Source organism: Tenebrio molitor, chromosome 6, assembly GCF_963966145.1.
Source record: "Tenebrio molitor chromosome 6, icTenMoli1.1, whole genome shotgun sequence".
Classification (NCBI taxonomy): Eukaryota; Metazoa; Arthropoda; class Insecta; order Coleoptera; family Tenebrionidae; genus Tenebrio; species Tenebrio molitor.
Window position 1 is genome coordinate 10933114 of NC_091051.1, and position 20159 is coordinate 10953272.

The 20159-nt window shown below is 35.7% G+C and overlaps 1 protein-coding gene across 2 annotated transcripts in view; it reads left to right on the top strand.

The window, feature by feature from the left end:
- The window catches only part of LOC138133047 (leucine-rich repeat-containing protein 24-like), a 52967-nt gene extending 43216 nt beyond the window's left edge, over positions 1–9751 (top strand). For both annotated transcript variants that reach the window (XM_069050839.1, XM_069050838.1), the window contains exon 2: positions 1715–9751. In XM_069050839.1, the coding sequence (XP_068906940.1) occupies positions 1731–3770 (2040 nt within the window). In that variant the 5' untranslated portion in view covers positions 1715–1730 and the 3' untranslated portion in view covers positions 3771–9751. The remainder of the gene's footprint in view (positions 1–1714) is intronic.
- Positions 9752–20159: the final 10408 nt, after the last annotated feature.

The following is a 20159-nucleotide window of genomic DNA, read 5'->3' on the forward strand; positions in this document are numbered from 1 at the left end:
TTAAATATGTAGTTTTATAAGTCAGATGAAAATACCTTAAATATTAACTACACATTTGTTTTACGCCTTGGCATTATGTCTTTATGGTGTTTTTGACGCAGTATTTTAAGATGATGCTGAAACATATCATTCTCTCTCATAAAACACAATTTTTGTGATATCGTGACAATAAAACTTGATAATTATCCCTTGATAAGTTTTTTTTGTTCTACGCTATTTAACGATGATATAATAATTAGTATCAATGTGAGGTTGGTAACAATTGTGAAGAGCCGTATCCCAGTTACAAATCGTCGACCCTTTATTTCAGGTCATGCACCTGACAAAGTAAATTGGGGTTTTTTAAGTACAGTGTTGTGGCATTTTATCAATTTCTGTGCGAAAATGTGATTTATCCTATCAAATTTTTGTAGGGTCACTGTGTGTCGGTCACGACAACATAACGTAAAGCTCTGCCTTACAAGGATAGATTGGGTCCTTTCTACCTGCTTCTACAGCAGTTATTGTGAATATTTGATGAGACGGTTTCCGCAACTCCGAACCGCCATTCGGTTTTATTTTAAAAACCTAATACAGCTGCTGACGTTGACGCCAATCATCGAACGACATTGCTTTCTATTGTTAATTTAAAAAGTGAAAACTGTGAGGCGTACGGCAATAAATTTCAAGAAAATGGATCTGGCCGAGCTCGAATTAAATCAATGGTCTCTGTTCGGGAAGATTGATGAATAACTTTAACCTCTTCACTCCTTGATAAAAAAGTTTCGAGCGGCATATTGTGCTATTTTAGGTCTATTATTGGAAAAGAAATTTCACGGGAAGTAATGAGAAAATAGGATGATCAATACGGGATTTGAATCTGATTAATTTTAATTTATCATCGTGGAAGTTTTCGAGTTGATACAAAAATTCGGTCGTTGCGGTGAAGTTTCAACGAACAACATCTTAAAGTTTTGAAAGAATTCCTCGCTAATCCTTTTACCCTATTAGATGAGCATGAGGTTATAATCTCTTGAAATCCCGGCAGGATTATTAGAAGAGGGATTTTTGCTTTTCTCAAGTTTTATTATTTTCGTGGTGTTTTTAACATATCGCACGGTTATTTTTCCGTTTTTCGTCCAAGTTCGCAGTGCGCATTTGCACTTGATTAAGTAATTACGTGGAGCAAGAAATATTTAATACGTTATGTAAAACGGGGAAAATTCCCGTTTTAAATCCTCTGCAGCTCCTTAATCCCGTGTAATGAACGGCTGAGCCATTATTTTAAGCACTGATGTATCTGTGTGTCTCACCAAAAGCTTAAAACGTCACACTTCGTGCTCCTTTTGCTTAATAAAGTTAGAATTATCTACCTTTCTATGGACAAATTATATTTCTAACGGGAGCAAGTCTTCCGTGAGATCTCACAATTTAGGGACGTGAGTAAGGAGTAATATAAATTTGGCTGTAAAGTTCGTGTAGACACTAAACAAACGAAAATAAATGTAAAATGTAAAAAACGTGGCCGAACGCAATCATTCTTTGTTGTGTGGCCATTCATTGAACCAGACATCGTTTGAATTGGAAATGCTCCCCTACGCCGGTCAGCTTCGATCAATCGGAGCCATTGTTGGGGCAGCAGCAAAAAAATATTACAAAATTCGACCCACTTTCACATTCGCATTTGAATTTTCCTTGTCATCGCGTAAACACTGACTATGAATTATTGTTCCAGGATCGAGGGATGGAAGATGATGTTCGCTTATTGGCCGACATTAGTGGTTGCCGGAATTCTTTTGAAAATTACAAAAGCCTGTCCGGTTTCGTGTTCTTGCAAATGGAAAAATGGAAAACAGACGGTGATCTGTGAGAGCAAAGGTTTGTTGGGTATCCCTGACGGACTGGACCCCGGCACACAAGTGCTGGATTTCTCCGGAAACTTTATGAGCCATCTTCCTAGCGAACTATTCAGAAACAAACAACTGATTAACTTGCAAAAGATTTATTTGTCCAATTGCCAAATAAAAATAATAAACGAGAAAACTTTCAAGGGTTTGACAAACTTAGTGGAGCTGGATTTGTCTGAGAATTTGTTAGAAACAGTGCCTACGAGTTCGTTTGTGGACTGTCCTTCCTTAATGAGGTTAACGTTGAGCTCGAATCCCTTGACGGTGTTGAAAAGACTGGCTTTCAATCATCTGTCATTTCTGAACACGCTGGAACTCAACAATTGCAAACTAGTCGAGATCGAAGAGGGAACGTTTCAGGGCCTCCACAGCTTGGAGTGGCTCCTTCTGGACGAAAACAACTTGAAAACAATACGCGGTCCCGGAACACTCCCGCAGAATTTGAAAGGCGTCGAGCTGCGGGGGAATCCTTGGGAATGCGATTGTCACATCAAAGATCTGTACGTTTGGCTGAAAAATTTCAACATCCCCATCGCCGTGGAGCCGACTTGCCGAGGACCACCCCGGCTGGCGAACCGCGCCGTTAAATCGATACCAGCCCCAGAGCTCGCCTGCCTACCAGACGTATCTCCCACAACATTTTATCTGGAACTAGCCGAAGGGAAGAACGTATCTTTGCAATGTCACGTGCATTCCGTACCGGAAGCTTCAGTCTCCTGGTGGTTCCGAGGCCAGATCCTCCAGAACAATACCATCGTTGCCCCGGGGATACACTTGATTTACTTCGTGGAGGAGGGTGCGGAGAACAAACGCAGCGAACTGTTCATCTATAACGCCAACTCCGAAGACAATGGTACATTTATCTGTAATGCTGAAAACGCCGCTGGAACATCGCAATCGAATTTTACAATCAAGATAATTATTAAAGAAGATCCGATTGTAATTATCGTTTCGTTCCCTTTCGAATATCTACTGGCTGTCGCGATCGGAGCTGTCGCTTTAGGACTCGTAATAATCTCTGTTATTATAGTATCGATTCTGCGATGTCGGAGGAGATGCAAACGACAAGAGAAAAGGAACAAGAGCAAAGATGTGACGCTGCACTACCAGCAGCAAACTCTTAAATGCGAAGAAGTCGCGGAGCCTAATCCACTCAAGGCCAATTCTGATGAGGAAATGACGCTTTATGGCGCTCACCCCTGCGATGATCGTCCGCTTGTCACCGCTAATCAGGTCGGCAGCCCCACGTCACTGGGGCGTTATCAGCTGGAGCAAAATCCCGACCTCATTAACGGGATGGAGTGCCGTCGCGAAGATGCCTGTTTACATCCGGAAATTTACGATGGGTGCACGATGGATGTGCGATGGGTGGACGCCGAGGGGTACCCCGTCGATTACGGATTACCCAAAGTACCCAATCAATCAGCCAACTATTACAGAACGTTGCCGTGCAATAGGCTGAAACGACAATCTGCTACTAATTCTAGAACGAGATACTCTCAGGAAGCGGAATTTCTCGCTAGAGCTTCCCTCTCATCATCCCTTTACGATCATTACCATACTGACGTCCGTTACACGGCTGATGGCTATCCACTGCCGTCAAATGACATCGCTCCATCCTCGCTTCCCTGCTGCTCGATGCAGTGGCCCCCGTGTCTTCCCGCCCCCAACCTACACATGCTTAATAATAACCCAAACAACACTTATTACGACTCACCTAGTTCGGGGAGCGGCGTCGTTAAGCGATGCGTTAGTGCTCAGACGGAGGACGGTGAGGAGACTAAGATTGATTCGAATGCAATCAACTCACAAAACGAGGCTGCCAATGAAGCTTTAACTGAAAGTCCCGATGAAGGTTACGAAGGAGAACCATCTGTTGTATAGTGTCTTTATTAAATATTTTTCTTTCACACTCCGCGAAGAAATATGATACAAATAGGAAAACACAATCACAGGGTAACGTTCGTTTGGTTCGAATAGATTTTTCTATCCTATACATAATGCATTAGAACAGATGTACATAACTGTAGGTAAGTTAGGTGCAAGTTCCGAAACATCAAGTCATTCATTGAAAGCGCGCTCTAATTACCAAGCAAAATAAATTGTAAATTATTATCTCGATAGTGGATAACTGACTTGATAGTTCAAAACTGTTGTCCCAGTTTATGCAATAAATCAGACGATTCCCAAAACAATTGTTCACCAAACTATTGTCGATGTCGCGTTTGGATCAATATGTAAAGAATGCACAATTGTTGAGAATAAACAAAAGTAAACACAAAAATACAAGAAAACATATCCTAGGAAAGTCGGTACGACGACGGTTATATTTACGTCAATTTTTCCACTAGGATAAACAAATTGAAAAATAACACGAGAGAAATGAAATGCTTCCCGGATTTCGCAATAAATAGAATTTAATCCGTAAACTTTTATTGGAACTTACTCCAGTAAATTTGTAGTTTTTCGTCTTCTAAAAATCTATTGAGCGAACCGATGTTTATTTATCATATCAGATGTCGGCACAAAAATAATATTGAAAAAGCTTGACCTAAAGCTCCACGTCCATGTCTTCACCAAATAAATCCCTTTTGTACGTCTGGAGGATTTTCAAAATAATGGGCTAGAGTGGATTCAGTTTGTTTCTGCGTTAAGTACAGGGTTATTCTAAATGATTGTAGTCGAAGTAGGCCATGCCCATGTTATTACGTTTTTGCCGCTTTCATGTGAACTGTCAGTTGTGTCCCTGTCACTGTCATTTTTTAGGTGAAAAGTGCGGAGATGAGGATTTTATTTATTTTTGTTAAATTAACGATTGAATCCAGAAATATTGAGTTGTTCTCCAATCAATTTTAAAAATATTGAGTTGTTTTGCACCCAATTTAACACATCATTTTGATGATTTTTTTATGTGGAGCGGCAACCATAAATTTTACATTCAGTTTTCACGCCTACTTCGACTACAATCATTTAGAATAACCCTGTATATGCGAATGTAGGAAAAATTTGAATTTGCAATTTTTCAGCAAACAGCTTTTAGGGAAAACTTTTGATTGTGAATGAGTGTTTACTGTGTCAAGTGGCGCCATAAAATTAATCCACAAGAAGAATCACAAAACAATTTTCTTAGGCTGCTTTTGTAAACATTTTAATGAAAAATCTGTTCCAGAAAGTATTAATCTTGATTGCGATGTGGATTTAATTAAAAAATTATGAAAGCATGACGGAAAAGAGACAAAAGTGTCCACCGCCACCTATTTTAATTTTTTAATATGTAGTTTCGCTCGGTAACTAAAATCACCACAATTGGTTTACAATTTATTCTCTGAAAGCGTCTGCGAGTCTTCCATTTAGTGTACATTTTTGACATTATGTAGTGTGACCAATCGCGTTTTGCTCTTTCGATTACTCTATATTAAACCGTGCAGTTAGTTTTGTTGTTACATTGATGTTTTCCAATTATTGCAGTACTATGTCCAATCTGCCATTGCGGTAAACACTACGATTTGCAGTTTATTTAAATTGATATTGTCAATTATTACTTCCCGCACATTAACTGGTCGCTGCCACAACGCAGACAGCTAATGCATATCAGTCTGTGTTTTCATTCATTATCTCTTGAAAAATTGACACTGTTGATGAATTCGGATTTTCCATCTCATCCAAAATAAACGCTGATTATGAAGTGTATTCTTTTCTGTTGTCCGACGGACACATGTTTTACTCAATTTCATTTGTTGATCCAATCGGTAGGTGCGTGCATTTGCAAACACTGATTTAATAATCATAAATCCGTGCCATCCCAGATCGAGTTTTTTGCGCCAGATCGTTTCTGAGCTTTTTATAAAGTGTATAAACTGTGATTATTTTTAATGGTAACATCACCATCAGTTCTATTATTGCTGAAACCCCAACGACATTTTAATAGCAAATATGTTCGATAATAGTGGATGCGAGCTCATCACGATGTTGTTAATATTCATCGAGTGTATAGTAGAATTTTCCAAAAAAAATTCTACCAAATCTATCTAACTAGTTGTCCTACATTTAGTATTGTGAAGTGAAGAGTCTCTACTTACTATTCTCCACCCTGCGAGAGCCCGTATGAGATAGTTCTCTGTGCCATAATGGAGTTTCTGCCAAAACTTGCAGTTTGTTGAAAGTTGCGTAGTACAAGTTTCCATTCGATGGATGATACATCTAGGTGGATCAAACAGAACTCCAACTAATGATACTGTACACATATTCTCCTAATTGTTATCAACATTCTTCCATTTCAATTTTTTGAGACACAACAACAAATTAGTTCCATCTTTGTTGAAATTCGCTGCGGAAAGAAGTAACTAGCTTTCCCTTTCCAACGCTTATTTCGTGCTCTGACAAGTTTGCTGCTTTGGATATTTTCTATTCACACCATTTGCAACATTAAATTAATCTCTTTTGTGATCACTCTCAATTAAATGAACGAGATCTAACAACTGTTCAGAGTACTTTCACGTTGCTCATAAAAATGTAAAAAGTGGAGTTAGTTGCAATTAATTAGCGTATAAAGCCCTTTAGATTCAATACAAATTAGTTCTATCGGCTTATTAAGGCAAGTACAAGATTAAACAGACGTTATACTAATGTGCGTTGACAATTAATAACGTCCGTCTTGAATTACGTTGGATTATATGCTTGCTGCTCATGAAGCAAGTCAGTGTAATTCTAACGGGCATTATTGTCAATGAGCCTTAGTTTAGTGCTCGTTTGACTTTAGTTTCAGTGTCTTAAGAGACAAATGACAGAGAAGAGGATAGTGTGAGTGTGCTCACAATTTATGTTAACAAATGATTGCGTAACTTTCAAAATTAACTCCGTCACGATGAAGCACTTTTTTAACTGTGCACGTGATTTTTTGAGAGAATATCTTTTTCGCACATTTTTGATAATAATGAACGCGTTAGATCGTAATTCAGCACAATCTCTAAAATTTATATCTTTTCAAATAGTTAGGAAAATTGCACTTCTATGCCATTTGAAAAACAGTAAAAACTTTCATTTCCATTTTAAGGAGATTATTAGCGAGCTGCATGATAGTTGTAAGAGATGCAAACTTATTCAGAAAAGATTCAGTTATGATTGGAAAATCATAAACTAATGTGAATTTAAGAATCTACGTCCTGAATGTCCTTATGAACCAAATAAAATTTATAAGCTTTGTTTGTTTTCTGTTTTCCTAGATCAGACAGTTTTTTCAGAATTTTTTTTCCAAATATTTGGAGATTTTCAGTGTAAAAAATTCCTCTCATTTGAACCCAATTTGGGGCACTTTTTAAACATATTTTCCATGATTAAAGATTCTAAAACTGACAGAGACAACATTTAATTTTTTAGGTGCTATTTTGCCTATCTTTTTAAATTTTAATATCTTGGTCCAATTCACACTATTGCTTTAGCGGGTACAGGTGTGGGATTCTCTCATGGGCTGTGGCCTTGGAGAGAGAGACGACACTAACGTAACGAATGACGATGTTTTCCGGTCGGTTTTTCGCGCCTACTTGAGATCGATATTCGTGCGCAGATATGACTCATAACCCGTTAGAAAATCCAACACCTCGACTGATATTGAAGCAGTTTTAAAAAGCAAGCTTTCCATCTGTCTAAAATTTCTTTAGAACAAAACACCCAGAGATTGGAGTATATACGTTGGCTCCAATTTCTCCACATCTTTTATTAATCTGTCGTCTTCTTTCATTATTTACAAAGCGTTTGACAGCAATTTTTGTATCACCATTTGCGACGACTTAAGATAATGAATAACTTATTTCACGAAATATTCATTCTCTTCGCTCCTCATTTCACAACGTAAAGTTCTGTCAGAAAACTGCTATCGCTGTAAAGAAAGTTTTTGAGGCGAGATTAATTAAAAAAATTTGTTTGGTTGTAAATGTGATGTAGGTAGACCTGACATTGCAAGCACAACATTTAGAAGCAACATTATCAAATTGCAATTTATTTCCCCAAAAAAGTTTTCCCAGGGCAGCTAAACCCTTGACGCGACCCACTTTAAATATTGCTGAAATTTAATTTCCTGTCTTTAATATTATTTTTTAAATTCTTGATCGCAATTTATAATTACGTAACAAAAATCAGCGTTATCAACTCTACAAACTTTAAAAACTAGCATTGTATTATTTAAAAAAAATTATTCAGCCAGGCAAGATCCAATTATCGATTTATTTTACAATAATCTGTTTTTAGGTTTCAAATTGCACTAACACTGAAAGCAAATTAATATTTAATTGAAGTAGTGTTGAAAATGTAAAGGGGCTAAAAATGAAACATTAATGAAGACACCGGCTTTTGACGATGTTTAATCCTTGGCTCTAAGGGAGTAGATAAAAAATTGTATTTTCTTAATGGGTGTCGGATAAGACGCTACCTTTTATGTCACCTTTAAAATTTTTAGTATTAGTAGATCCTTTTATGGGCGTTTGCCGCCATAGATCGCGGTATTAAATTAAGAGCTGTACGTTTATCATTCCGAGCATGATTTAAACCTAAATTGCAATGTAACCGTCTCGAGTAGTAAGTTCCTAGTTTAAAAGAACATTACCGAACCTCTATGACACCATAAAAATCGCGTTCCAATATCTTCAAGTCTTTATCTTACACTTCTCGCATCGTTTGAACACTTTATGCGGCAAAAGTTTGAATATTAAAAAGTCTATTTGCGTCAGTCCCCAAAAACCAATAATAATAATTGGCGCACGTAAAATTTTCCATGAATGGCTACAACAAAGGGCTTAAATTATGCATAAAACAATAAATTTTATTACGCAGTAACATTTGAAAGTGTGGTACATTGAGTAAATGAGCAGAAAATTACAATGTAGCGAGAATTCCGATGAAAAATTAAACCTTCAGGACTGACTGGAAAACACGACGAGAGGGAGAGTTAAAGTGGTGAAAACTCATGAATACCTTTTCATTCTAGCCAATTTTGAAACTTTAAATAGCCAAATACCTTATCTAACCCGTGATTGAAAAGATCCTCAGAATAGGGTACGAGGCTCATTCGATTTGGGGGCTCATCGAAATGGTAATAAATTATTTATCCTTCCAGCTCTATTGAATTTGTTGCTAAATGGTCCGAAAGGGACGGCGCTTAAGGACTTGCGTAATTAGAAAACTTTTCAAGTAAACTGCGTTAACAATATTTGTTTATTTTTAAACGGTGCGCGTCGGAACTCTCCAAATCTTTCCAGTCTTCCAACTTAGTTTATTTTTCTTATTCCGGTGTCGGAAACCGTACCCAAGGAAATTTTCCTAAAAGTATCGCGAAGTTATGGGTTGTTAGAAAATTTAATTTATCATTTTTAACTTGTCGGAGAAACTTTTCCCAAATATGTTAATCTTGTTTACTTTCCAATAATCGTGGATTTGTTTGACGGTTTCGGCTTTTAAACTGATTGGATCATTATCGACTGAACTAAGTTCAAACAGAAATCCTGTACTAATCGAATTAACGTAATTAACGTCTGTATTGACAACAATTGTGCATAAACTCTTTTGCGATAATTACTACAACATCTCCGTGAATTCGACTCCGACAACTAGTTTGTTGAAGCATAATAATTCGTAGCATCAACCTATTCCAGGATGATATAGACTGTTTATATGTTGAATTTGTACTCGTAGAGAAGCACACATGGGAGTTGCTAATATTAATTTGTTTAGTGAACCCCAGGAGGGCAAATAGCATGATTCCCATTAGAACGTACCGTAGATACCCTTGGTGCCACATTAGATACTTTGAGAGGAGTAATGTCGATGTCACTTTTGTAACAAAACTCAATAAACCACTCCCGTTTGTTGTTAAAGTGTTGTTTTTATTGTTGATAAAAAAATGTTTCCTGAATTGAAGGCGAGCACTCAGCATAACGACGGCCAATAAAATAAAAATGAAAGTTTTATGCGTCTTTAAGAGTATTCCGTAGTAAGTAAAAAAAAAACCTGAATCATGTGACAATGCATCTAGGTTGGAGCAGATAAGACACTTTAAAGCTTGGAGAGCAATAACGTCCGTGGAGCGATACGATATATCCCCAAACCCTTCTTGTGCGCCATCCCTCTTCCTTGCGGCTTCCGAGATAATGGTAATGTAATCTTGGGACAAATATAATTCACGACATAAATCCAAAGCATGATTGTTGTTAGTTTACTTGCTTTTAGGTTTACTAAGTTACCTCGAGAAAACGCGCCACGATAAACACATTACCCACAAGCTCGGAAGAAATCTTTTTCGTGCGTTTACCGACATTGAAAATTTTAAATTTGGGTCTTATCTGGAACGGTGCCGATAAATAACAAAACATTTCGCCAGTTAACATGAGTTCAATAACAGGAAGATGAACGACAAGAATCCCACATGTCCGGAAGTCAAATGGAGGCTATTATTTAGTGTCCTCTAAAAGCGGCCCAGGAACTGCTTTCCATACTGCGCCGGAGTGAAAGGTTTCCGCTTGTTCTCAAATAAACATCCTGAAAAGGACCTTGCCACCTTTGTTACTGACGACGCTCGAGATTTTTCGTATTTACATGAGTTCTTTAATTTCCACCTTCACAACGAATTTCGCACTGCTTTATAAAATGTTATCACTATCAGTGTAACCGAAACCAATAAATCATTCACAAAACTCACTATCAAAACAATTAAAATTTATTACACTTTTCAATAATAGCCAAATAAGACAACTTGCACATGATTTGGAATATATCATGCGTTCAAATTAAAATCTAGGCTGAGTAGGCCTAGAAAAAATAAACCAATTGGAACAGTGTAAAGTTTGAATTTCCCGTCGTTTGACACGAATGACATTTGTTTATGTTTAATCGGCACATGATTGAATATGTTTGTCTTCAGTAACGGGTGCCTTTTGCTTCGAGAATAAGAATCGTTAGTTGTTCTATTTTTAATGTTAAACATTGCAAGAAAGAAAAAAACAGAAAGATATTTTGTTTATAATTTTAGGTTAGCTGTCAGCATGCTCTAATTACAACTGTCAATTCCCAGCCCAGGATTTCATTTGAACGCCCGATACTGTTCAATGTAAATGTATAGAAAATTAAATTATCATTGATTTTCTTAAAATTGGTACGGTTGAGCAAACAAGATGATTTAATCGAATATTAATTCCAGGTTATGTGATCTTATGAAATACAATTCGTTTTTTACCAATAATTTCTTTCTCATTGTTAGCAAAAAAAAATTGCTTTTAATTAAAAATGTCTGCAGTTACTGCAAACTAATTTATCTGAATTTCATGCTCGAATTTATCTCTTCTCTCTTGAGAAAAAATTATACTGATTTCATATGAAACAGCAAATAAGTAAATTACAGAAAAATTAATTATGATGCATCACGAAATTTTCAATTAGTGTGTATAAACGTATAAATTTGCAATTTCTTTAATCTAAGAAAAATATTATTTCAACAAATGACAATTCCAATTGTCTTATAGAATCTTAACAGGTTTTAGGCTTTACCATTTTTTACTACTTTTTAATTTATACTTCAAAGAGAAATCGAACGTTTAAATTGGATTTGATGACGTGATAGTTATTACATTCTGCAGAGGTTTATAAATCTGACCTGAGAGTTTGATGTATGAGGCTATTTTTACAGATTTTTATAACAAAACATTGGAATAGTGCATTCAATATAAACAATATTCTTGCTTGTGGTATTGAACTCTGATCCAAGCGGACACATTTTAATTAATATTATTAAACAAAATATGAAATAAATGGAGAAGGCTTCAACGGATTTCTGTTATTTAAAAAATGAGTGATATTATTGAATGAAATGACAAACGTATTTTCAAATGCAAAATTATTTATTACTGAAAATGAAACGTGTGTGGAAGTTGTATCTAGAAGCTAAACGCTAATTCAAATGTCCGCAGGATATATTATTTAAAATTTTCACATTTCCCTGTAATTAACTACAATAATAATTTATGTTTTCACGATACGGTGTCGAGAATTCATTTGTTATTTTTCAGCTGCCTAAATGTTTATTTAACTGGATTTATCGTGAACATCTTTAATTTTCAGTTCATGAGATAAACATTTGTTAAACAACTGTATAATTTTTTTTCCAAAATGAGCAGTTCTAAAACTGTATTTTACAAGCGACACTACTGATTTAGTAAGACAAGATTATTAAATTGTTGTAGTTTTTCAACGTAAAACGTTTTGTAAAACAATATCCGAACGTTGCTGCTGCTTCTCTATTTCAAAAAACTAATATAAAAACATAGTGAGGGAAGAGTGTAAGAGAAATAGGCTGAGGGTGAAAGCGAAAAAGAGGGCGGCAAAGTTTGAGGACAAAATGGATGAAAGGGAAGAGTGTGGGATACCAACGGAATGCTAGAGAGAAAAGAAAAAAAACACGGAGAAGAACGAGAGAGAGAGAAATACTACCAGAGTACGGGTATGCCAGCGAAGAAGTGGAAAGATTAAGAGCAAAAGGGACAAAGACACAGACAAGCAAGAAAGAGGGCAAGAGGGGAGAGAATCAAAGAATCCAGATACAATAGGGAGTATGAAAGGTGTATGACAGAGGAAACTCCGGAGTACCTGGGGAGAGAGAGAGCAAGAGAAAGAGATTTAGAAATGGGAACGAGGATAGAGAAAACAGGTATTGGATGGAAGGAGAGGAAAGAAGGTGTAGAATGTGCTGTGAGGAGAAAGAGAGACAATTGAGCAGATGTGGAATGGATGTAGTGAAATGAGAGAGAGGGAGAGAAAGGAACGGGGAGAAACACTGAACGAAGGCGGAAAATTGATACGATGGATGAAAGAGATATGGAAAAGGAGGGACAGAATGGAAAAAGAAAGGGGTGGGGAACAAAAAAAAAAGTTTCATTTAGAATTGTAATTTTTATTTTTAGATAAAACTGAAAGCAGGAATCTGAAAGCCCGTAGGGCAAATAAAGCATTATTATTAAAAAAAATTGTTATAAAATATTCTACTCTAAAGAAGAAGATTGTTTAATTAGCACACTACGTTTTACTTTTCTGTCTTCTAATTCTTTAGGGTTTTTTGTTGCAAATTATTTTGACTCTATTGTCACATATTGTTTTTACATAAAATGCAGGGTCATATATTACGAGCTTTAGGGACAATATTAATTGTTGTCTTCGTACTAGATGTCGCGACTAAATTCGTTTTTTAACGACAGAAAATAAAAGCGGAAACTAGAGTAAGGCTCTGGCGAAGAAGGCTAATAAATCAAAGTGTAAAAAGAGGGAATATGGAAGACATATATTTTTGCAGGTCGAATGGGTTTTCTTTTTAGTTTTATTAAGTGTGCAGTAATAAGTGTTTAGGTTGAAAAGGATTTATCTGTGTTAATAAACAAATCCGCCTCGAATACGACGCAGTGATTTATATGCATTTGACCAACTAGAAGATTGAAAAACAGACATCCAGCAGCAGTGGAATGCCACAATTACCGAATAACTAGACAAGAGCTTTTTAATAAAATTCCTTCTGTGAAGACTTTGTTTTACTGCATCGTTCTGTTGTGTAATGCGAGTGGTCCACGCGAGCTTCGTATAAAATTGGCCAGAACGGCCGATAGAATTTTGTAATTAACGATTAAATCTTAACAGTCGTGGCCAACATATACATTTTTGACCCTTTGTTTCGCCTTTTTACAATAAAATGCGATATGTCCGCAACAGAAATTCGATTGCTTTGTCTGGTGGTCAAGTATTCAAGTATTCCATATGGCAAAGGGATCCCTCTGGAACGAAATTGTTCATCCCAGAGTTGATTCACACTGGGAAAAATTCCAGGCATAACCCGGGGGCAGGATGCATAAAAAAAAGGACGGATTGTGGCCGGAATGTTTCGCTTCTTTTTTTTGTCGATTTAATTTTTGATTGAACGCGACGTCTTCTAGATGTGCTATATATAACATTAAAGTAACGGTTTAGATGTTATTCAATGATATTTTAAGCAAGCGGAAGGTAAGGGAATCTCTGAATAATATATGACTCACATCATGCATGGGTAGCACATACGAGAAAAAGGGATATAAATTCTCAGATTGTCAAGAAAAATTTTCAACTCAGCAGTAAAATGTTTCCTTTTATATTTGAATATAAAATAAATCTTCGTTATAGTAGATTTGCCGTTTGTTTTATTAAGTGACAAAGAATCTTCCCCTAAAGAAAACGCACGCTAATTCTCTTTACCCAATTCCGGCCCAGTGTAAATCTGACACGCCACAAATTAATGAATATAATAATTATCCTAATGAGTTGTTTACCTGAGGAATTTCTTCGCGATTCCAGAAACCGGTTCTTGATGGCTTTATTTGATATAGTCGTAAATTTGGCCAATCAGACCCACGAATGCTTGTTACCAAACACTGAGACTTTAATGTCGTACTCGTAATACATACTGCAATGAGTTAAAAAATCTTTTTCAAGAGAAATATCAGCAAATTGTGGTTTCTCGTCGAGATTGGAGAAATGCCTCAATTTTTCGAAGAATATTGGTGTAAAATAAGAAAATTCAACAGAAATGTATCGATAGTGGGTTTCCGGAACGCTCGTTACAGGTTAGCTTTAATGGTGTCAACAAGAAATGTGTTTCACGCACCGGTAATAGCTAGATTAGGATTTGAAGATGGGCGAAATGAAATTGCTTGTTCAAGCTGGAATTAGACTTCCATTTAAACTGCCTTTAAATGATTTTCTACGCAATCTAATAAGCGACGCCAACAAACAAATCACAATAAATTGGAAGGCGGTTTAATAAAATTTATAAATTTAACAAGTTGGAACACAACCAAATTGCTAATATCAGTAGAAAAACTGCGTTTTTAAGTTGATTAAGTTGATGAAGATAATTGCTTGTGAAGTACTAACTGACATAGTTTAATTAATTTATTAATTAGAATAGAAGTGCAGTACGGTGTACGAGGAATATTTTACATAGTCTGTTAATTAATTTTAATAAGGCTAGACCAATATTCTCTGGATCTTCGCTTTAAATTTTGCAATAACTCTGAAATTTTCTGAATATCGAGACACCACTATATTTAAAATGGTGTTATGTACCACCACAGGAACAAAATGCCGTTGAAATACTCGAGTCTTTTGTGCGGTGCCGTAAGAGTGTTAAAAACAGTGGGTGTTAATAACGGTCATTATAAATAATAAGAACGGCACTTATCAAAGAGAGGCTTTGAAGTAGGCAGCAAATTTGAGGCCGTCCAAGATTCAAAAGCCATGAAATTATACAGATCCATTCTTTTGTGTCATTTTTGTTCTACAATTATTGCAGCAAGTCAATAGTCTGAACGTCTAGATACATTTTAGGTTTATCAGAAAATTTATAATTAACTGACAATAATTATATAAATTAACTCAACAGCACAGAGAATCTATATTTCTTCACGCCTATCAAAGAATACATTCTTGTTGGATATTCCGTGAAAGAATAATATCAGTTCCACACCTTTCATTCTATACGGACAGATCGCCAATCGGATGCGTTTGTAAACAATAGGTAAGTCGCACAATTTGAATTTTCAAATATTAAAAATTCAAATAAAATTCAATTTTAAGAGTTTGTTTTCTTTTTGTTTGGTCGTGGAACAAGTATAGTCTTCTACTCGCGTATAATGGCTATTATTCATTCGGCTGATTCCATCCTCGTCTACGGCTCGTGTTGCAATTTTCATCTTCTTGAATAAAAGCCATCATTGAAGAATGTACTATTATCATACATTTCTCAATTCTATTATTTTATTAATGTACCAGAACACCTCTTACTAATTTTTGTTTCTTTTTTTTTCTTGGCAACATTGCATCAGTATCCCAAAAATCATATAATTTGTCTTGTACCGACGAGCTGATTCTTCACACAAAGAAATCCCAATCATCCTGTATAAGGAGGTACGTCTGTGAAGAATTTTGAAAATTTACTAAAAATTGGAAAATAATTATGGTTTTTCAACTTGCTCTTTTTCCTTTAAATTATTTCTATTCATATGTGTCCTAAGTAAGACATATTTTAAAGAAATTTTAGTTTACCTAGGAATCACAACAGTGCTTATTCACATATTTGTTGACAAACAAGCGAAATTATAACATTCATTCCAAATTCTACATTTTGGAAAATTAAATTATAGCTCACATATTTGCGATTTAGTAATGACACAAGCCAAATTAGTGCAATGATTTGAGTACACTAATATTGATATTCAGTCAATCGGTGTTATGGAATAAATTAATTATTAATAATTAATGCTTTATCTTCAATATTAAAACCCATTTTACCACTTATTCTGCTGGAATAATGGGTTGCTTACAATTACAGTAAATGTCTGTAAACTTTGCCGAAATCAAAAAGTAGTTATTTTCTAGGTTAATAAGAGTACACCGTTAACGTTTCTTTGCCATTTCAACGAAAAATCTGCTTACCAATGGTGTCACGTTTGGCAATAGAGCTGGTAAAAATACCCATTCTTATGAATGTAAAATGTTGCTCTTGTGTATTTTATAATTTTTTTCCATTATCAGATAATAATAAAATGCACAATTATAATTCCAACGTCTAAAATTGACTTGTTTTCTTTTTGTTTTGTCTTCTTTTACGAAATATTGTATTTAGAATAAGAGCATATTAAAATATTATTCCACACAATTAAAAATCAGTCTTCGATTAAGAACCACTAAATACAGACTCAAAATTAAAAAAAAAAACATATGAAGCTACGAAGGAGAAATACACTACAGCCAATAGATCTGTTAAAGTAACTTTTGAATTAAAGTAGTTAGCCCTAATTACAAATTGTGTTGTAGAATTTGAGAGAATGTGATAGAGTGAAAACACTTTAAGGAGAACACGTTGAGTCATCCAAATCTGTCGCTGATGTTTGTCCAGTGACGAATCATTAGCGTTCTGAAATGGGGGCATGGTAAATACGCTTTTATTTTAATAATTATGATATATTCAGCCTTGGAAAAGAAGAAAAGAACTGATTTTAATGTAATAGAAAACAACCCAGAAATCACGAAACACAACGAAACGGATACTGCCAATGGAAATCACAAAAGATCACTTACGTATGCCGCTGACGCAGCATGGCCGCTCAACGGTTCGTACCTTCCTACCCCTAATTTTGAAAAATGGACTCGACTAACGTACAGGTCGACCAGAACAGCTTGGCCAGTGACGCAGTGGACTGAAATCCCTCCCACTAGCGGAGCGCACTTGTCTGTTGGGTCTGGAAGTGTTTAAATCGTGTACAAACGGGCGAAAATAAGCGCTTCAAGCTTCAAGTGAACAGCATGTCCGGGCTGTTTTGAGCAGATTTGCTTCATTGAGTGTACCGTACCTACAACCATAGCCATATCCTTGTCTTACAGAGACTCGTTCGTTTCCTCTTGTGCGCATCTCAGACGCCAAGCTATTCTGGTCAAGCTGTATTCCGTCTACTGCGCAACTTTATTGGTGTGTTCTCCTTAAAGTGTTTTCACTCTACTTTTACTGTTCGAGGGTTAATTAATTTCAAACAATAGATCCGTAGTATGCATTATTATTGATGCAAGCAGTTAATAAATAAATAATATATTATTTTTGTTTGTATAGAACAGTGTTCTGAAGAGATGTTATCCACGGGTTAATTTGATTTTGATTTTTATTTTCCAGTCACATCAAGCTGAGATCCAGAATATTAAATGTAAAAAATTTGCATATTGCCACAGTGACGACTTTACAATAATTTGTCTCTGTCGGTTAGATATCTGAAGGTTTATTAAAAAATAAGTCGAGTCATAATCGCTTAGCTGCATTTAAAATCTCATATTAAAATAACGATTTATCTTCCGAATATTCGTCTTTAAAATGGCTACAAGAATTATTATTAAATTTGGGGACGTTGATAGATAATTTTAATTAAAGTTATTGAAATGAAGTCCGGACTTCATTAGCTCGTTAATAAATCATTAGATCGGTGGAGGGTTGAAATAAATGGGGGATATGGATTTGTTCTATCGACACGTTAACTCTTTCCTAATTAGAATAGTTTGTGCTGAATTCGGTTCAACTTGGAAGTTATTTCAACGTCGTGATTTTTTAGATGACAAAATTAATTCCGCGTCAGGGAACTTTCAACCGCAATTTATGTACACGAAACAATACCAACCATTCCATGTTATTTCAGATTTATTGTCATAATGTAATTTCAGAATTAAACTAATTACAGTATCATTAAAGTTAGACATACAGGACAACAGTAGTGTTGGCTTTGTGGTCCTAAATATCACGGGACATATTTATTAGTTAGTGAAACCGGAATTTCTCTGAGGCGCTTTGAACATAAACAGCAATGTTCGGAGCTTCTGGAATACAATTATTCATACGTTATAATAAATATGCAACTAATAGCGTTAAGACGCGCAATCTATAGACGCAGTTGGTCTAGCTGCTGGTTCAATCATGTTGAAAATTATTGTGGGGAACCCGCTGAATGCTTTTTGTTTTAATGAAGACTATCAACTTAACGCAGCTCAGTTAGAACTCGGTTGCGAATTATAAAGACGAAATTAGTATTCATTATCGCCTCCACTGCGGTTTTCTACTTACTTGGTAACTGCATTAAACAACACTACTAACGGTTATTTGGCACAATAAGTCAAGGTTTCGATGACAGGAAGCGTTCAATTTCGACGGCCGAAAATTAAATTAGGTCCATCGATCCGTTTTGTCGAAAAGATATGGTCTGTCGGTCGGGTCTGTCAAAGGGTTCGCGGAATGATTTAAATAAAGTCACATTAAGCCCGTCCGAATCGGTTTTAATCTTGTTAATAAATTGACGATTTGTCCGTATTTAAAATTCCATCAGAGGTGAAACGAATTCCTGATGCATGGCCGGCAAAAATGATTATGAGAGAATGCGGTTGGCAGATGCGCTTACCAAAATGGTAATTTATAGAAGATTGGGAGCATATCGGAAGCTCATCAAAACCCGCGGAATTAGGACGCGGCCTGGAACATCCGTCTCCTGGAGTGATTTATTGGCAACCGTGATTGGACAGGAAGAACCGCACTCGTCAGCTAGCTCCCCACTATTTCTGACAAATTCATTTCTTGTTCGACCAATTTTATATTGCAAATTGACGTTTTTCCAAAAGCTTAACCTATCATATTTACCACTACGTCTTTTTCAACGACCGCTTAAAACTAATACACTGTGAAGATATTTATCTTGTTAATGACACTAGGTATTTTCTAGATGATGTGATGATCACAATTTCATCATTAGAGAACGACAATTTTGCAGAATTTTGCCAAAAACGAGAGCAATACATACGAATTAAACATTTTAATTATTTAGTTTTTTACGAAAACAGTGCACCGTTCTTAATTCTCACTCCGTAAATTAATTCCGAATTAAAATTTATCTACACAAAATTTAAATTCTGTAATGAGCTTAAAGACTAATTTCCATTTTCTCTTCATATAATAATTAGCAGTTAAATTTTGTTACAAGATTATAACAGACGCATTTGAAAATATTTTTACGTTGTTATTTTAAAAAACAAAAGAAAAGATATTTTTTAAGCAACAATGAACACTGTTTTGGTGTTCTTTATTTATTTTGTATTCACTTAGTATCGGCTGTTTTTTTTAAATTTCACCTCAAAGTAGGCGTTGAAGAGTCGATTATGAACGCACCAGTCGTCAGTCTGCAGAGTAAAAATATAAACAACGCAAAAAGTAAGGTTAGATTTAAACAGCTGATCCGTAATGTGTAATCCGTGGTGCGTTCACAATCGATTCTTCAACGCCTACTTTGACGTGAAATTTAAAAAAACACACGATACATAGCTTGAATTAGGCAAAAAGTGAAATTCTTTTTATCCAGTCCTAATTGGTCAACATTGAGTTAGAAATGTTCTATATGTACTAGATATTCATGTGGGGGAGAACAATAAAAACGCAACACCCTGTTAATGCAAATAAATCAAACAGAAAATATGCTTGTTGTGTACTGATAGCTTTTTCGCTGCCTTATTTTTTTTTTACTTTAAAGCCCAAAATTGTAGAAACTAAAGAATGTATTCTTAAGCCAAAAATTGCTTCTGAAAATTTTCTTAAAATGCCTGCAGGACCTGAATCTGAATTTGAAACAATTACTGGCATGACGGGGAGAGGTTTATCTTTTCGGGAAATATCCAGAAGGTTAGATTAACTCTTGT